At 51.2% G+C, this 15,952-nt stretch overlaps 2 protein-coding genes across 4 annotated transcripts; one reads left to right on the top strand and one right to left on the bottom strand.

Annotated features, from left to right (window-relative positions):
* The first annotated feature begins 646 nt into the window (after positions 1-646).
* LOC132327922 (carboxypeptidase A1-like) lies at positions 647-3,525 on the top strand. Its single transcript, XM_059847618.1, has 11 exons — positions 647-797; positions 941-1,022; positions 1,188-1,322; positions 1,405-1,506; positions 1,602-1,703; positions 1,783-1,884; positions 1,989-2,099; positions 2,292-2,382; positions 2,694-2,893; positions 3,050-3,134; positions 3,262-3,525. The coding sequence occupies exons 1-11, from the start codon at positions 733-735 to the stop codon at positions 3,447-3,449; spliced, it is 1,263 nt and encodes a 420-aa protein (XP_059703601.1). The 5' UTR covers positions 647-732; the 3' UTR covers positions 3,450-3,525.
* A 609-nt stretch (positions 3,526-4,134) lies between these two features.
* CEP41 (centrosomal protein 41) lies at positions 4,135-15,788 on the bottom strand. Of its 3 annotated transcripts, XR_009486656.1 has the most exons (12): positions 15,694-15,788; positions 15,317-15,380; positions 14,399-14,446; positions 11,142-11,203; positions 10,448-10,517; positions 9,888-10,014; positions 9,006-9,163; positions 8,681-8,748; positions 7,934-8,048; positions 7,030-7,245; positions 4,892-5,764; positions 4,135-4,379 (listed from the first exon to the last, which is right to left on the bottom strand). XR_009486656.1 is itself a non-coding variant. In XM_059847621.1 (11 exons), exons 1-11 carry the CDS (start codon positions 15,724-15,726, stop codon positions 5,616-5,618), a joined length of 1,110 nt encoding a protein of 369 aa, XP_059703604.1. In that variant the 5' UTR covers positions 15,727-15,788; the 3' UTR covers positions 4,135-5,615. The 3 variants fall into 3 exon arrangements, 2 of the variants coding, with proteins under 2 accessions (XP_059703604.1, XP_059703605.1); XM_059847621.1 differs by having other exon boundaries at positions 4,135-5,764; XM_059847622.1 differs by lacking the exons at positions 14,399-14,446; positions 15,317-15,380; positions 15,694-15,788 and adding an exon at positions 13,117-14,347 and having other exon boundaries at positions 4,135-5,764.
* Positions 15,789-15,952: the final 164 nt, after the last annotated feature.

Genomic DNA, 15,952 nt, shown 5'->3' with positions numbered 1-15,952 from the left:
GTGGTTTCAGGCACCCTCATTTTTTTCATGCTAATCTCCAGAAAAAGGGTGGAAAAGGACTCCCAGTCCTGCAGGTGTTGATTTTCCCCTTGTGATTTTGGCTCAAAGTCCCCATCCTTTGGAGCCAACAGTCAGCATGGGAGGAGAGGAGGTTTTTTGGGCAAGCAACCCCAGATTCGTGGGGTTTTGAGCAGCTTTGCTCCATCATCCCTTCCCAGGGGGCTACAAGGAGGGACATGGGGTACCCTCAGGGTATTTGCTGTTTATTTTTGGCTACTGGGACAACTGCCACGTGCTCTGACCTCTGTCCTGGGCCAAACTTTACACCACTTTCTTCTGCCAAACTTTAAACCATTTCCCCCACCGCTGTGGTTTAGGGATCCAGCTCCAAGCTCCAAGTGAAAATCTGCATTTTGTGCATTCTCAACCCAAATTGATCCTTTCCCTCCCCTCAGCCGGTGCTGGAGGCTGTGGGATTTTGGCACCTCCCAGTCTCACCTTGCTGGCAGCTGACTCACCAGGGCCCCAGCCGGTTCCTGGGACAGGTTTGGCCAGGACTGGGAGCGCCTGGATGGGGACAGCAGGGCCTGACCTTGGCTGGTGGCAGCCAGAGCCTTCCCAGGGCCCTGGGAAAAGGGACAGCTGGAGGGGCCGGGCTGGGGCCACCATCCCATGGGATTTAAGAGGCCCCAGGGCACTGTTGGGACATGAGATCGGCTCTCCCCGCTGACCATGAGGCTCCCCGTGCTCCTGGCTGCCCTGGTGGCAGTGGCCACCTGCACCGAGACCTTCTTTGGGTAGGGGGGGCAGGGATGGGGACGGTGGCACCGAGTGGGGCAGGCAAAAGGCTCAGGGGAAATCCTCGGAATGGGGGGATGGATGGGTGGGGTTAGGTTGGGCTAACGGGGCCAGAGCTCATCCCACACCCCCCAACCCACAGGCACCAGGTGCTGCGTGTCGTCCCTCAGAGCAATGAGGAGCTGCAGAAGGTGCAGGAGCTGCATGACCTGGAGCATCTGCAGGTACTGGGTGTGGAGGTGGATTTTGGGGACACCCCCCAAGCAAAGCAAGGATGGGGTTGGATGTGGGATCATGGGAACCCAGCGGTGAAAAGCAAGACAGGCTGGCGCTGGGGGGTGCACCCCGTGGCAGGATCTCACCCCTTCTGTCCATTTTTCCCCATCCAGCTGGATTTCTGGCTGGCTCCCCGCAGGCTCGGACTTCCCGTGGACATCCGCGTGCCCTTCCGCAGCCTGCAGGCGGTCAAAGTCCACCTGGAGGCCAGCGGGGTCCCCTATTCCATCATGATCGAGGATGTGCAGGTCAGCAGTGCCGCGGGGGAGGTGAGGGAGAGGTGGGATCCCATCAGTGGGAATGAGGCTCAGCCCACCCCGTGTCCCACAGGCCCTGCTGGATGAAGAGCAGACGGAGATGCTCCTCAGCAGCCGCCAGCGGTCACTCGACACCAACACCTTCAACTACGCGGCCTACCACACCATAGACGAGGTGGGAGAGCACAAGATTTGGGGCATTTTGGGGGACAAAGTTTGCTCTTGGGCAGGGGGTGAGCTGGGAGTGACCCCCACATCTCTTGTCCCCAGATCTACGATTTCATGGACATGCTGGTGGCCGAGAACCCCAACCTGGTGAGCAAGCTGGAGATTGGCCGCTCGACCGAGAACCGTCCCCTCTACGTGCTCAAGGTGAGGATCTGGGGATTGTGATCCAGAGGGGAAAGTGGTGACAGGGACAAAGCCAACCCCCACCTCTCTGCTCTCCCAGTTCAGCACAGGGGGCACGAACCGCCCGGCCATCTGGATCGACACCGGGATCCACTCCCGCGAGTGGGTGACACAGGCCAGCGGCGTCTGGTTTGCCAAGAAGGTACCGACACATCCCAAAGGGCCACCCGGTCCTCAGGGGCTGTGGGATCCGCGTGGGTGATCCCACAGGGAGGACAGGGAGCTCCAAACCTCCATCCTCTCTAGATTGCCCAGGATCACGCGAATAACGAAGGTGTGGCCTCCATCCTGGAGACGATGGACATCTTCCTGGAGATTGTCACCAACCCAGATGGCTTTGCCTACACCCACACCAAGGTACAGCCCCGGATCTCCTCTCCCTGGCTCCTACCGCTGCTCTGGATGGGGCTGGGGAGCAGGATTTGGGGGATTGCACATCCCTGAGAGGGCAAAGCCTCCTCACCCACGTTTCCATGGGTTGGGAAGGGACCACCATGAGCTGTGGAGCCCCAGCCCCGGGCAGCAGCTGAGGTGGCTCTGCCCTTCCAGAACCGCATGTGGCGCAAGACCAGGTCCAAGCACACGGGCACCATCTGTGTCGGAGTGGACCCCAACCGCAACTGGGACGCAGGTTTTGGAGGTCAGAGCTGTCCCCTTGCCCCTGTGGAGCGCTTCCACTCTCCAGCTGGAGGCTCCAAAGCTGTTTCTGGCTCAAAGATCCATTGATGTCCCCTGGGGAAGAGGTGGGATTTGCTCTCCGTGGAAGAGGTGAGGGTTTGGGCTCCACCACGGCTTTGAGGTCCCCCAGTGACAATGAAAGTTGCCATACAAATCTCTAGGAGCCCCAGGAGTATCCCTTGATCACCACCGAGGAGCTGAGGGGTGGGAAAACCTCTTGGGCTTGGAAGCCCCCAGATTCCCCCTGTGTTCTCACCATCCTCTTCTCCGCAGATGCCGGAGCCAGCGGAAACTCCTGCACGGAGACGTACCACGGACCCTACCCCAACTCGGAGCCCGAGGTGAAATCCATCGTGGAATTTGTGAAGAGCCACGGCAACATCAAGGCTTTCGTCTCCATCCACAGCTACTCCCAGCTCCTGCTCTACCCCTATGGCTACACCGAGACCCCGGCGCCAGATGCGCAGGAACTGGTGAGGCCCATGTTCTTTGAGGGGCTGGGAGGGGGTGGAGCTCTTCTGCTGCTCCCACGTCGCTTGGGAAGCTGGGAGGAGCTTTGTTGCACCCAGAAAAAAGCTGTATCCCCCTGGTTTTTCCTTTCTTTGGCTCATCTTTCCCTGTATTCCCAGCACGAGCTTTCTGCCAAGGCTGTGGCAGCTCTGTCCTCCCTGTATGGCACCAAGTACGAGTATGGCAGCATCATCACCACCATCTGTAAGTGCTGGGGCAGCCCCAAAACCCCCAGATCCCAAAACCATCCCTCACACCGGCCAAACATCCCACAGGATTCCTGCACGAAGCGATCGAGGCTCTGAATCTCCCCCATTTTTTCCTCCCCCAGACAGAGCCAGTGGATCGACCGTGGACTGGACCTACAACCAGGGGATTAAATATTCCTTCACCTTCGAGCTGCGGGACACGGGGCGTTACGGATTCCTGCTGCCCGCCAAGCAGATCGTTCCCACCGCCCAGGAGACCTGGCTGGCACTGAAGGTCATCATGGAGCACGCCCGGGACAACACCTACTGAGCTGGGATCTGGGCTGCAGCAGCTGGAGAGAGGGGAGAAGGCAATCAGTAAATAAATGGGAAGAAGGATGAGAAAAGCTTGTGGTTGTTTTCCCTTTTTCCCAAATTGGGGAGAGAAGCCCTTTGGGAGTTGGAGTTGGTGCCAGCACAAAGAGGGTGTGCTGGGTCAGTGGCCTGGAAAAGGAATTGATTGAAAGGGCATGAAAGTAGCAGGAACAAAAAGGAAGGAAGGAAGGTGATGGTTTTCCCTTTGATCTGGCACAGGATGGAAAGGGAATCGGGCTCTGAGGCCAGCAGGATTTATTGGGGCTCCAGGAGAGCTGCAGAGGGACTGGGGACAAGGCCTGCAGGGACAGGAGCCAGGGAATGGCTCCCAGTGCCAGAGGGCAGGCATGGATGGGATCTGGGCAATGAGGAATTCCTGGCTGGGCTGGAACTGCCAGAGCAGCTGGGGCTGCCCCTGCATCCCTGCAGTGTCCCAGGCCAGGTTGGACAGGGCTTGGAATAACCTGGGATAGCGGAAGGTGTCCAGGAGTTTCCCTTCCCAGCCAAACCTTTCTGATTGTGGGACCCCTCCTCACCTGCTGCAATCCCTAGGGAAGGGGGAGCTGAGCCCTTGCTCACTCCCAGCTTTTCCAGGCTCTCCACAGCTCTCAAAGCTGCAAATAAATCACCCAAACAGATGCTGTAGTTTACATTTTATTAAATTAAACCTCTCAGCCTCTACGGAGTTTGACTCTGCTCCAAACAAAACCAAGAGTCCAAAACCACACAAATCCATCGAGATGGTGGGAAAGTACATCCAGTCCTTGCTTTGACTCCTTGGATTTGGAGGATCACAAACAACTCAAGCCAGTTTTATCCAACAGTTTCACCAGGAGGTTTTCACGCAGCACGGAGCAGCCAGGGATTCTGGATCTGTCTCCCACAGCTGGATAGCAAAATCAGGATTTTAGCCAATGCAATGACACTGCCAAGAGCTCATGGAGCTGGAAAAATCTACTCCCACAGCAGCAGGACCTTATCAGACTGAACCTGCCAGTCCTGCAAGCAGCACTGTCTGATTTCACACTCACAGTCACAATAAAAGATAAATATGCCCAGGGACATTGAGTCCTAATCTCCCAAACAGGAAATTATGTGCCATTTCTCCTACTTTTTGTCCTTTCACCAGAATTATCCCAAAATCACCAGTGAGTTTTGGGATGTGTTGAAAATTGTCTGCTTCAAAAAGGGGGAAAAACCACTGAATCCAAAAATACACACAAACCCCACAAGACCACAATAACCAAAGCAGGATCAGGCTCAGCAATACCAGATGGAAAAGCTGGAGAGCAGAATCCCTTCAAAATCACTTCCAAAGTGTCCCAGAGGCAGCTCAGGAAAATCAGAGGATTCCAGGTTATCCAGAAGCACCAATTTGAGGAAAACTGTGCTACTCACTTTTCCAACTGTTCAGTTCCTGATTCCAGGGCCCTGCTGGGTTTTAGAGACCCTGGTGAGGCAGCAGCAGCAAATTTTCCTTCAGCCACTCTAAACCTTAAAGAAACTCCTAAAAAACCACTGGCAAAGGAGTCATTGGGAAAAAAAAATACAGTTACTCTCCTCCAGGTCACCTTGAAAAAGACACAACTGTTCACAAAGTGTCCACGAGCAAGCACGACTGTCACAGCACCTACTGAGCAATAAAAACCATCTTTATTACAAATACTTCTGTTTGTTATCATAATTTATTTTAAAAAACCAACAAACAACCCTTCCAGGATCTTCTCTCACTTTTGGCAAGTTGCTGAATGTCTTTATCTCTGCTAAAACCACCAAAGTTTGTGCTCACAGATGATTCATGGCCTGTTCACCCTCACAGCTCCAGGCATGGCCCGGGAATGTTACGGACACAAATTCCTTCAGCTGGACTAAAAACTTTGTGGAACAGTTTCTACTGGTGCCAGCCTTTACTAGCAGTTTTCTCCCTCCCCTACAAAACCAGTTCTATCACCTCTGTCCTGCCCTGCACCCCAAGTGGTGCCATTCCTGCTTCTAGGAAACATCATTCCAGCTGCCCAGCCTCACCCGAGCTGCCAGTTCTCACCAGGGCTGCTTTTCCCTGTCGATTCCTAAAACCACAAACGGGCTGCACTGCTCAGGATTCCCAAAACCTGGATCCTGGTTATTTCCAGGGCCTGTTCTGGATGCTGGTCCTGCTGTGGGAGCGGCTGCTCAGGGACCCCAGGCTGCGAGCAGTGCTGTGCAGGCTGGGGTTGCTCCTCACGGATGAGAGCTTGGAATCGTGGCCTGAAAGACCCCGGGTAAGGCGGCCTGTGGGAAAAACAACCCCAAATCACAAACTGGCTGTGCACAAGTTGTGGGTGCCCCATCCCTGGATGTGTCCAGCCAGGCTGGATGGGCTTGGAGCAGCCTGGGATAGGGGAAGGTGTCCCTGCCCATGGTGGGATGGATGGGGTTTAAGGCCCCTTCCCACCCAACCGTTCCATGACGAGGTTGAAGCACATTTTGGCGATGCCTTAGAATTTTAGCTTTTATATTTTTCAAATCCTGTACTGCATTTGTGCTGCAGCACATGTCACAGCTGAGACAGCCACCACACCCAGAGTGTCACCATACAATATCAGAAAGCTCCAACCCATACACAGTAACACCACCCCACTTCAGAAGGCTGCAAGCATCTGATCTTGTTCCTCAGCCCAACCTCTTACACCCCTCAGGTTCATGCATCGCACCTGTGTGCCCTCTGTGTTGCTCAGCACACCTGGGCACTCCATGGCTCATTGCTGTCAGTGCTGCTTACCTGCTTCTCACAGCTGGAGCCAATTAGGGATGAGGCTGGGCCACAGCCCCACTCCCAGTTATCACAAACTCTGTGCCCACACCTTCCCACCCAACCGTTCCACGATGAGGTTGAAGCACATTCTGGAGATACCTTAGAATTTCAGCTTTTATATTTTTCAAATTCTGTACTGTATTAGTGCATGATTAAACTCCACATAAAAGGTTAATTAACCCCATCTGCCCTTGATGTACCTGAAGGTCTTTCATTAAATATATCCCCTTTTATTCTTTTAACTTTGCCTCGATGCCTTGTAAAGGCTGGGCAGAGTTCCAGAAGGAAGCAGGGATTGATTCCAAGGATCTCCTCCATGGATGCACCTTGGGCAGCACCAGAGCCCAGCCAGGGCTGCCCCCAGGATGACCCAAAATGGCCCCAAAATGCACGAGTGCTCCCGGGGTCTCTCCCTGGGATCAGCTCTGCTCCATTTGCACCTTGCAGTTCATTGTCCCAGCCCAGCTTTAGCCCAGGCACTCCCACCCTGCTTGTTTTTCTCTCTCCAGCCCACGGGGTTTGTGCTCCTGGGCTGGGATTTGGGTCATTGGTCCTTGGTGCCCAGCTGGAGCAGGAATTGTTTTGTCTCCCTGCTCTGGGCACAGAGCTCACCATCCCATAATATGAAGCTCAGACCCACACACCAAAGCAGCACAGAATGTGAAAAATAGAAAAGCCAACCCTGAGGCATCATTTGGCCTCTGCTTCTAGACAAGCCCAAAAAGGCATCATGGTCTCTTACTGGCAGCATCTGAAGGAATCTGCTCCTCAGCCAGGTAATGCCTCAACTTCTGCAGGTCATCAGCAGAAAACCTCCACTTGTTCTCTGCAGGTGTGGGGGGCACCCTGGGGGTCGTTCTCCTCCGGGCAGTTCCCGTGGGAGCTGCCACCTGGCAGGACACCGGGAGCGTGCCGGTGATCAACCCCTCTGGGATCTTCTGGGCAAGGACCTTGAGGCCTGCAGGGACACAGAGCAGCTGTTACCGCAGCTGGATGGGTCAGGAGGGACCAGCCACGAGGGACTGATGCAGCTGGAGGTCCAAGGTTGGATGGAGAAATGTGGGCGGCAGGAGAGGGGGAATTCTGCCCCTGTGCCCTGCTCAGGTGAGATCCCCCATGGACTCCAACCCTGGGGACAACAGCAGGAGGATGTGGAGGTGCTGGAGAGTGCTGAGGGGGCCCTGGAGCTGCTCCCAGAGCTGGGAATGTTCACCTGGAGAGGAGAAGGCTCCAGGGAGAGCTTCCAGCACATTCCAGGGCCTGGAGGGGCTCCAGGAGAGCTGCAGAGGGACTGGGGACAAGGCCTGCAGGGACAGGAGCCAGGGAATGGCTCCCACTGCCAGAGGGCAGGCATGGATGGGATCTGGGCAATGAGGAATTCCTGCCTGGGCTGGAATTGCCAGAGCAGCTGGGGCTGCCCCTGGACCCCTGGAAGTTTTCCAAGGCCAGGCTGGACACCGGGGCTGGAGCAGCCTGGGACACTGGGAGGTGTCCCTGCCCATAGGGACAGGACTGGATGATCCTTCAGTTTCCTTCCAACCCAAACCATCCCGTGATTCCACAACCCAGATCTTTCCCATCTCCAGCTCCCACAAGTTGCTCCCTTTCCCCAGGAGGTGAGGGGGAGCTCCCCCAGCCCCACCTACCCCCAGATAACATGAAGAGGTTCTCGAAGCCCCTCTCACACATGGTGGTGGCTGCCTGGCTGGCCAAGCGCTCGTCGTTGTCGTACACGATGATGATTTTGCCATGGGCGTTTTTCTGCCATGGGAATTGTTAAGGAGTCACTGTTGAACTTAAGAGGATATTGAGACATTTTAGGAAGCAAAAGAGACAAATGGGACTGGGGAGGGAAAGACTCCACATTTGGCTTGCCAAGCATCCAGCAGGAATGTTTTCCCTGCAGAATTCTCAGTGTCTGAGGCTTGCCAGACACAGCTTAATTCCCACTGGATCCAGCATTGCTTGAAGATTGGGAATGGCAACAGCCCCTTTGTTTACAACCTCCCATCAGAATCCACAGCCTGGGAATGATCAACCTAATCCCACTTAATAATCCTCTGCCTGTCCCCAATTACATCAAGGTGCTGATGGGAAGCTAAAGGATTTGTTGGATGCATCCCTGGAGCAACAGCAGGAGAGCAGTGCCCAAGTGTGGCTTGGCCTTCCAGCAGCCAAAATCCTGGGAAATGCCAAATCCAGGCAGCCCCCACTGGGGTCAAAAGGAACCTCGAGGAAGCAGAATCCAGCATCTGATGGAGGCAGTGGAGCTGCAGCAGGTAACTCCACCTCCTGTCCCACCCTTTTTGAGATCCCTAACTTTGCTTGGATGTGCTCCAATTGATTTTGGGAGCCCCCACCAACATCCCCCCACGTTCCCACGTAAAGGATACATATTCCAGAATATTATTTGTATAGGGATTCATGGTTCTGGACAACGTTGCAATGGGGTAGGAATAGGCTGCAGAAGGGGAAAAAAAAAAAAAAGAGGGAAAATCATCCAGAGGCTGAACACCAACAGCCTGGGATACAACAGCCTTGAGAACCCACTGAGTATGGGATTAACATCAGCTCAGGCCCCTCATCCCCTCCAGGAAGGAGGGATGTGCTGGATAAGCACAGGGAACACGCAGTGATGTCCCAGCAGGGGACAGACTCCAGCAGGGGTGTGGCCAGAGCTGAGATCCGTGCCCAGGTGTGTGGGATGTGGCTGCTCACCTCCCACGATGTGGCACTGCTCGTAGGCCTCGCGGTCCCGCACGTCCAGCAGCAGGAACGGGCAGTCGGGGTAGGGCCTCTCCTTGGCCTGGCTGTCCTTGTCCTCCTTCTTGGGAGAATCCTTCTCCACGTCCAGCTCCCCAACCCCACTGATCACACTGCAAAGGGAACGGCAGCTTGAGGAATGCTTTTGTGCCCCTCCACCACTTCCAAGGCTGGGGAAGAGCTGGGCTAAATCTTCCTCTTCCAGTGCCACCCTGGGATCCCTTCACATGGTGGGTTTGGAATTATGCCCAATTATCCCAGAATGGTGTGGGTGGGAAGGGACCTTAAGGATCTTATTCCACCCCCTGCCATGGGCAGGGACACCTCCCACTATGCCAGGGGGCTCCAAGCCCTGTCCAGCCCAGCCTTGGACATTGCCAGGGCTCCAGGGGCAGCTCCAGCTTCACTGGGAGCTCTATTCCAGCTCCTGCCCACCCTCCCAGCCAGGAATTCCTTCCTAATATCCCTGTGTCACCCTGAAGCCATTCCCTGTGTCCTGTCCCTCCATACCCATACCAAACCATCACCAACAGGAGTGCACATGACTGAGATGACCAGAGCCCCGTGTTATCCCCAAAATTCTGGAATGTGGGGGGCTGGATGGAATCCCACAAACACATTTCCTTGTCAGACCACCATTATGTGACAGCAATGTTGGGGTGCTGTTTAATCCAAACCCATTCCAACAGGAAATCTTACCAATCCCCTCCTCACCTACAAACCCAAGCTTTAATGAGAAACACAGGATCAAACCCCTCAGCAGCAATCTAACATCAGCAGCTGGGCTCAAATAATCATCAGCTAAGACAGGAAGAGAGTGCTGTTACTGTGAGGCACCTCTGCAGCGTGGAGCGAAGGGATTCCCCGGCTCCTGAGTTGTTCAGGAACAGGACAGGGCTGGGTGTCCCCTCAGGGCTCCCTTGGCCGTTTGTCCCCGCTGCATCGTCACCTGCAGCGCCAGCACCTGGGGAGAGAACAGGGCACCAGGAGCTAAGGAGCTGCAGGAGGTAAACAAGCAGGTTTTAAGGGCAGTTTCTATTCCTGGAAAGAAAAGTGTGACAGCTTTATCTTCATCCTCTTAACCAAGAGAATTTACCCAGAGCCTCCTTATTGAAAATAATAAAGAGCCAACAGATTTTTTTAGGCCTTGAGCTCTCATCTGAGGTAGAAGTAATAAAACAGAATTTTGATGTGGATTATGTTACTGCCAGCACGAGGCCTTTCCTACTTGCAAACCTTTCTTTTTCTAGGAGTGTTTCTACTCCCAGGTCACAGGTGAAGTTTTCTTTTTCCATTTTTCCTCCTGATGAAGCCCTGCTGTGGTGCCAGCTCTGTCACTTCACCCCCTGGCAGTGACCCCCAGCTCTCCCCTTTGTCCCTGCCACCAGTGCTGTCACCTTGCAGCTTGTGCAGCTCCTCGTCTGTCACTTCTAGGGTTTCACTGGACAGAGAGGCGACCTGGAGAACCTGCAGGGCACAAAAACAAGCAGACACTGATCCCACATCCACAGCAGGAAGCAGCTCAAGGAAAATAATCCAGGGAAAAAAAATCTCGAGTCTGCAGGATCCCATTCTTCACATCTCCGAGTTTAACCTGCCCTTTCCTTCTCTCCTGAGAAGACAATTTGGGTTTTTTTTCCTAGTTTGAAGCAGTTTTCTTGAACCAGCACTCCCCAGCTCTTTATTTCCTGATCAATTTTTCCTTTTTTTTCATATGATGATTCAGTGCTTTTAAATAAAATAATGCACAGACAGCCTTCTGCAGTTAAACCTGGGGTCAGGGAGGGCTGCACACACAAAACTCAGATTTAGGTGTTGTTCTACACAGCCTCTTTCTTTTGCAAGATGCTTGAAGATCCTTTTAAGTTAATGGACAAAATTAATTTCAAAAATGGAGTCACCACAAACTTTAATTTGTAATTAAAGGCATTTGGCCACTGTGGAAATAAATTATTTGTTTGTATTAAAGGCAGGAAGAAGCCAAGAAAGAATAATTACAGCTAAAGCTAAATAATTGCAGAGGAATTTTTATTCCAAGGAAAAATGCTGCTCCTAAAAGATTCTGCAAGCCAGAGAGGGATCTGTACATACCAATTGAGCAAAAGTTGTCACCTTCAGCCTCTTAAACAGCTCATCCTTTTTATACCTGTAATCTACAAAAAGAAAACAAAGGTAAATTTTCGGACCATTCCCAGTTTTTTTAGACACCAGGTCATGGCTTAATCCCAGCTTTTCTCTGAGACTCTTCTGCAGCCAGGCAGGAATTCAGGACAGGTTTGTGCTGTGGGATGAGAGCAGCAAACCTGGAGATTTTGTGAAATGCCAGTTAGAAAGAAAGAGTTTAATTAATACCAGTTATAAAGAGAAGGTTTAACTAATCCCAGATATAAAGAGAGATTTTAATTAATACCAGTAATAAAGAGAGATCTTGTGCAGATATGATGAAGTGGAAGGGGCAGATTTAGTTGCTTTTAGACTCAAATATGGAGTTATGTTTTCCATGGTGCTGGGGCAGGAAGCAGTTCAGGAATTCCCCCTTTCCCTGCTGCTCTCTGGGGCCCACTGGAGTCACAAAGCTCCTTAAACCAAAAGATTCATTTACCTTCATTTTTAATTTGTGTAAATTACAGCACTATCAGAGCATGGGGCATTGTGTCTTTGCAAACAGCAAACTAAACACACAGGTTTCATCTTAACAATTCAAAAAGTCCAAGATTTTGTACTTTGTCTGACAATTAAATTCTGATTTCTTCCATTTGCTGACACGGATCTCCCCAGGAACAGAAAACTGACACAAGAAACTGGACTAATTGAGCCTTAATGGGTAATTAATACAAGAAACTGGCCTAATTGAATCTTAATCCTGAAGACACAGCTTAGGGAGGAAGAAAACTGAGCAGGGCTGCTGGCAAAGATCCAGAGCAGAGATTCCCAGAGCCCAGGTGGGAGCCTGATCCCACCCAGATCCTGCAGAGGAAGGGAAGAACCTCCTGGAGTGAAACAAAAGGTGTGGGGAGGAGAAAGAGGAGCCAGGGTGGGTATCAGCAGGAACATCTTGATATGGAATGACCTGTCCTGGGAAGCAATGGGAGCTCTGTCCCTTGGGAAATGGGGCTGGGAAGGAGCTGCTCCCTCTCCAGCTGTTCAGCTCCTAGGGATAACAATGGGGCTCAGGATCTTTGGCAAATCCACTCAGTTCAACGAGTCTAAATCCTCTAAAACCATCTGCTGAAGGCTCCATCAGCTTAGGGGAGATGAGGAGAAGGGGGAAGGGCTCCCCTGCACATTCCTGCAGCCACCACACCAAAAAATTCCTGTGGGATTTGCTTATGGGAATTCTCCAGCTGAGTTGTGTTTAGAGAGCCACGGGAAGGCTGGAGGCTGAGATCCTTTCCCAACACATTCAGAGTTCCCAAATCCAACACCCTACCCTAAATCATCTCGATTTTTGCATAAAAAGCACCCCTCTGCTCCTCACAAGTTGTCCTAGGAAAAAAGGAGTCCTCCCAAAATATCCATTGCACATCCAAACCACAGAGCTGAAGCACAGGAGGTGCAGAAACTGGACTGGAGGATGAGGAGGTGCAGAAATTGAATTTCAGGATTTCAGTTAACTGGGGAATGACCCTTGTGGTTCTTGCAAAACCACCTGGTCTCAAACCTCAACTGAGGTTGTTAAATCTTCCTTTAACTCAAAAAAAAACAACCCAGCAACAATTATCTCCTGTCATTATTCCCCATTTCATCTGCTCAAAGATTAAAATTGCCCAGCAAAGGCCAAAAGAGAGCCTTGGTGTCATGGGAAATAAACTTCATTTAGAAGGATAAAAGCATATCCTTCATTTAGAAGGATAAAAGCAGCAAAGCTCAGGAAGTGCTGGATGGATAAAACGAAGCAGAACCGCTGCCAAAGGATGCAGCTCCTGCATGGCTCCTTCCCACCTCAAACAAGGACTTTTTACCCCAAAAAAAGCCTCTTTGCCCTAGGTCCTGCCTTTGCCACCCAAAATGCCTTCCCAGAGAGATCAGAAGTGCTGCTTCCAGCTCCAAGAGCAACCCCACGTACCCGGTCCGGTCCTGGCGGATCCGTTGGAATTTTCTGACATGGTTTTGCTTGGAATGATTCAGTTTTCCAGGAATGGGCTCCTCAGGGCTTTGGAGAGGAGGGAAACAACAGCAGAGAGAAGGAAGAGACCTCCTGTGTGTCCTCCAGCCAATCAATGCTCCAAAGGATGGATGGTGGTGGGTGCAGCTCTTTAATTTTTGATGGCGTGGATTGAAATCTCTCAGGTTACATAAGGGACAGAGAGGTGCCTGTGCTGGGGATTTAAATCTGCATCCAAAGGGTGTCATCTATCCCTGAGAAACCAAGGGGGAGAACTTCCTCCGCTCCCTGGGAACACAAGGTGGCCATTCAGCCTGCAGAGAATGAGAAAGTTCCTCCCTGGCCTCCAAAAAAAAAAGAGGAGGGAATAAAAGAAGCGCATGGAACAGATCCGCGGTGAGATTGGAAAGGCACAAAAAAACCCCAAGATTTTCAACACAAATAAAAAGCAAGCACTGAAACCTCAGTCAACAGAGCTTTCTGGAAAGCTCAAGGTCATTCCTCTTTTCATTTTTCCCCCCCAAGACCTGCAGGGTTTGGAAAAAAACCAACCCAAAGCCAACAAACAAGGCAGAAACAAAGGGCTGCTTTTGGCACCAGTAAATTCCCGTGAGCTCCCTCAGAAAGTGGGGCTGAGAACTGAACCTGAACCTTTCAAATCCCAATTCATGGAGCCTGCTGCTCAGCTCAGGGCTTTTTGCACCTCCATACATGCAGCTTTGAGGTTGAGGAGCTCTCCTGGCTCCTTGTGTGAGAGCAATCTGGGAATAAAGGCATAAATCGCTGGTTTTATGGGGAAAAATGATTTGGAAAGCCTGGGTTGGGTGGGGAAATAGAGAAATACAAATAATTTAGGCCTTCCTTAGTCTGAACAACACAAAATCTTCAAAATGCCAGTGTCTATGTTCAACAGAAACACAAGGAATGATTTGGTTTTTTCCTTTTTTGGAGCATTCAGATAGGAACTGAAATTATATAAGGATAAAAGAGCTCAAGTTGTGACCTAAAAGTGAAATAAAAGTCTTAGAAATGATCCATAAATCTTCCCAGATCAGTCTAGCCTGGATTTCTTAGCTCAGAGAGCAAAATCCAATAACAGAGAAGGGTCTGGAAGATTCCTGCTTGGATTTTTAAATTAAATCTGTGGAGATTTCCAAGGAAAACCTCCTGGAATTCATCTCCTGCTCTTTGGGTTTTGAACCAACCCATTTCTAACCCATCCTGCTCCTCCCCAGGTACTCACTTCTTTTGATCTCTTCCAATTTTTCCATGTATTTCGACAAACTATTTCCTGTAACAACAACAACAAAAAAATCAATTTATTACCATTATTTATTTTTTAGAGGTTTTCTTCAGGCCCATGGAGGCTTAAATTTTAATTGCTCTGAAGGAAACAGCTGTTTGCTGCAGATCCTCCTCCACAGTGGCAATAAAAGGTACAAAAATGCCAAGATTTTCCTCTTTTCTCTCAAGGAAAGAAGAATTCAACAGAAAAATCCAAGGATTTGCTGTTCCTTTCCCAACATTTTGGTGAGGATGCTACAAGATAACGTTTATGGAGAAAATTCAGCTGCTTCAACAACAACAAAAAGCCCCACAAAGATACCCCAAATAATGATCCTGGCTCACACCCTTGCTAAAATACAGGAAAAGTCCATGGACAGAAATTCCAAGACAAATAATTTCTATGGGAACCACCACAACAGAGTCTGACCCAGTTTAAACCTATTTAACCCCCAAATTCTTATTTTAAAAAGGAGAAAAAAAAGTACACAAGTTTTAAGACAATAAAGGCTGTAAACACGTGGTCATCTACACACAGAGCATTTAATCTCAATTTTCAGGGGAGTGCACAGTGGTGTGTGAAGATATATGTACATAAATACACATAAAAAAATATAAATATAAATAAATTTGTATAATTCGTGCTTGTTCCAACTTCAGATTTGAAGGAAAATTGTGAATAGGAATTTTTTATAATTTTTATAAGTGTAAATAGGAAGCTTTTATAATATTTGGTGAGACAAATCATAACGACAATAAGGATTCTGCAGGGTTGGGATGAATTAGCTCCGGGCAGAGGTGATTAAGACATTAATTATATTTTTCTGTCATGCTACACCAATTTTGGGTGTTTTCACTCCTCAGCAATTTCACTTACCAGTGTCCAGACGAGTTTTTATGTGTTGGTACTTGGGATTCGAGGGGATGCGCCGGGTCAGAAGCTGTTTCAAAACGAAAAACACGAGAAGCCAAAATTAAAAAAAAATAAAATAATTTTTTTAAAAACCCAGAAAAATGAGCAGAACACGAGATTTGAAGGGGTTTACGAGTCAGAAAGACGAGATAGACATTCCTGAATCCCCATCTCGGTATAAACCCCGCTGATTTAAAGGCTCGAAAGGAGAATTTCTGCCGTTTCCTCTCCGCGCGGAGCTCTCCCGGCTCCGGGGGCTGCCCGAACCATCCCCGCGGCCCTGCCCCGTGCTGCCCCTCGCCGCCCTGAGGCTGTTGAGAAGGGGAGGCCCCTCACGGCACCTGGGGGTCGCCGAACCCGCCCCGAGCCGACATCTCCCCTCACGGCCGCCGGCCCGCTCCGCCCGTCCCTCACGCGCGGCCGCGCTCCCGCCTCCCGCCCACCCCCCAACTACGCCCGCCGCCATTGGCCGCCCGCCGCGCCCGCAGCCAATCAGAGGCCGCGCGGCGGAGAGCGCGCGCGTCGCCCGGCAACGGGAGGGACGCGGCGGGCGGGAAGCGGCGGAGGAGGGGGAAAAGGGGGGAATGCGCATGCGCGGGG

This window comes from Haemorhous mexicanus, chromosome 5 (genome assembly GCF_027477595.1).
Source record: "Haemorhous mexicanus isolate bHaeMex1 chromosome 5, bHaeMex1.pri, whole genome shotgun sequence".
NCBI lineage: Eukaryota > Metazoa > Chordata > Aves > Passeriformes > Fringillidae > Haemorhous > Haemorhous mexicanus.
Note: the sequence above shows the minus strand (reverse complement) of the source record. Positions and strands in the feature narration are given on the sequence as shown.

Coding starts and splice junctions, on each gene's coding strand:
- LOC132327922 (XM_059847618.1), top strand. CDS start 733: ATGAGGCTCCCCGTGCTCCTGGCTGCCCTGGTGGCAGTGGCCACCTGC. Junction 1,023..1,187: donor ATGACCTGGAGCATCTGCAG/GTACTGGGTGTG, acceptor TTCCCCATCCAG/CTGGATTTCTGGCTGGCTCC. Junction 2,100..2,291: donor TTGCCTACACCCACACCAAG/GTACAGCCCCGG, acceptor CTGCCCTTCCAG/AACCGCATGTGGCGCAAGAC.
- CEP41 (XM_059847621.1), bottom strand. CDS start 15,726: ATGTCGGCTCGGGGCGGGTTCGGCGACCCCCAG. Junction 15,381..15,693: donor GCGGGTTCGGCGACCCCCAG/GTGCCGTGAGGG, acceptor GTTTTGAAACAG/CTTCTGACCCGGCGCATCCC. Junction 9,164..9,887: donor CTTCGCTCCACGCTGCAGAG/GTGCCTCACAGT, acceptor TTCCCTTTGCAG/TGTGATCAGTGGGGTTGGGG.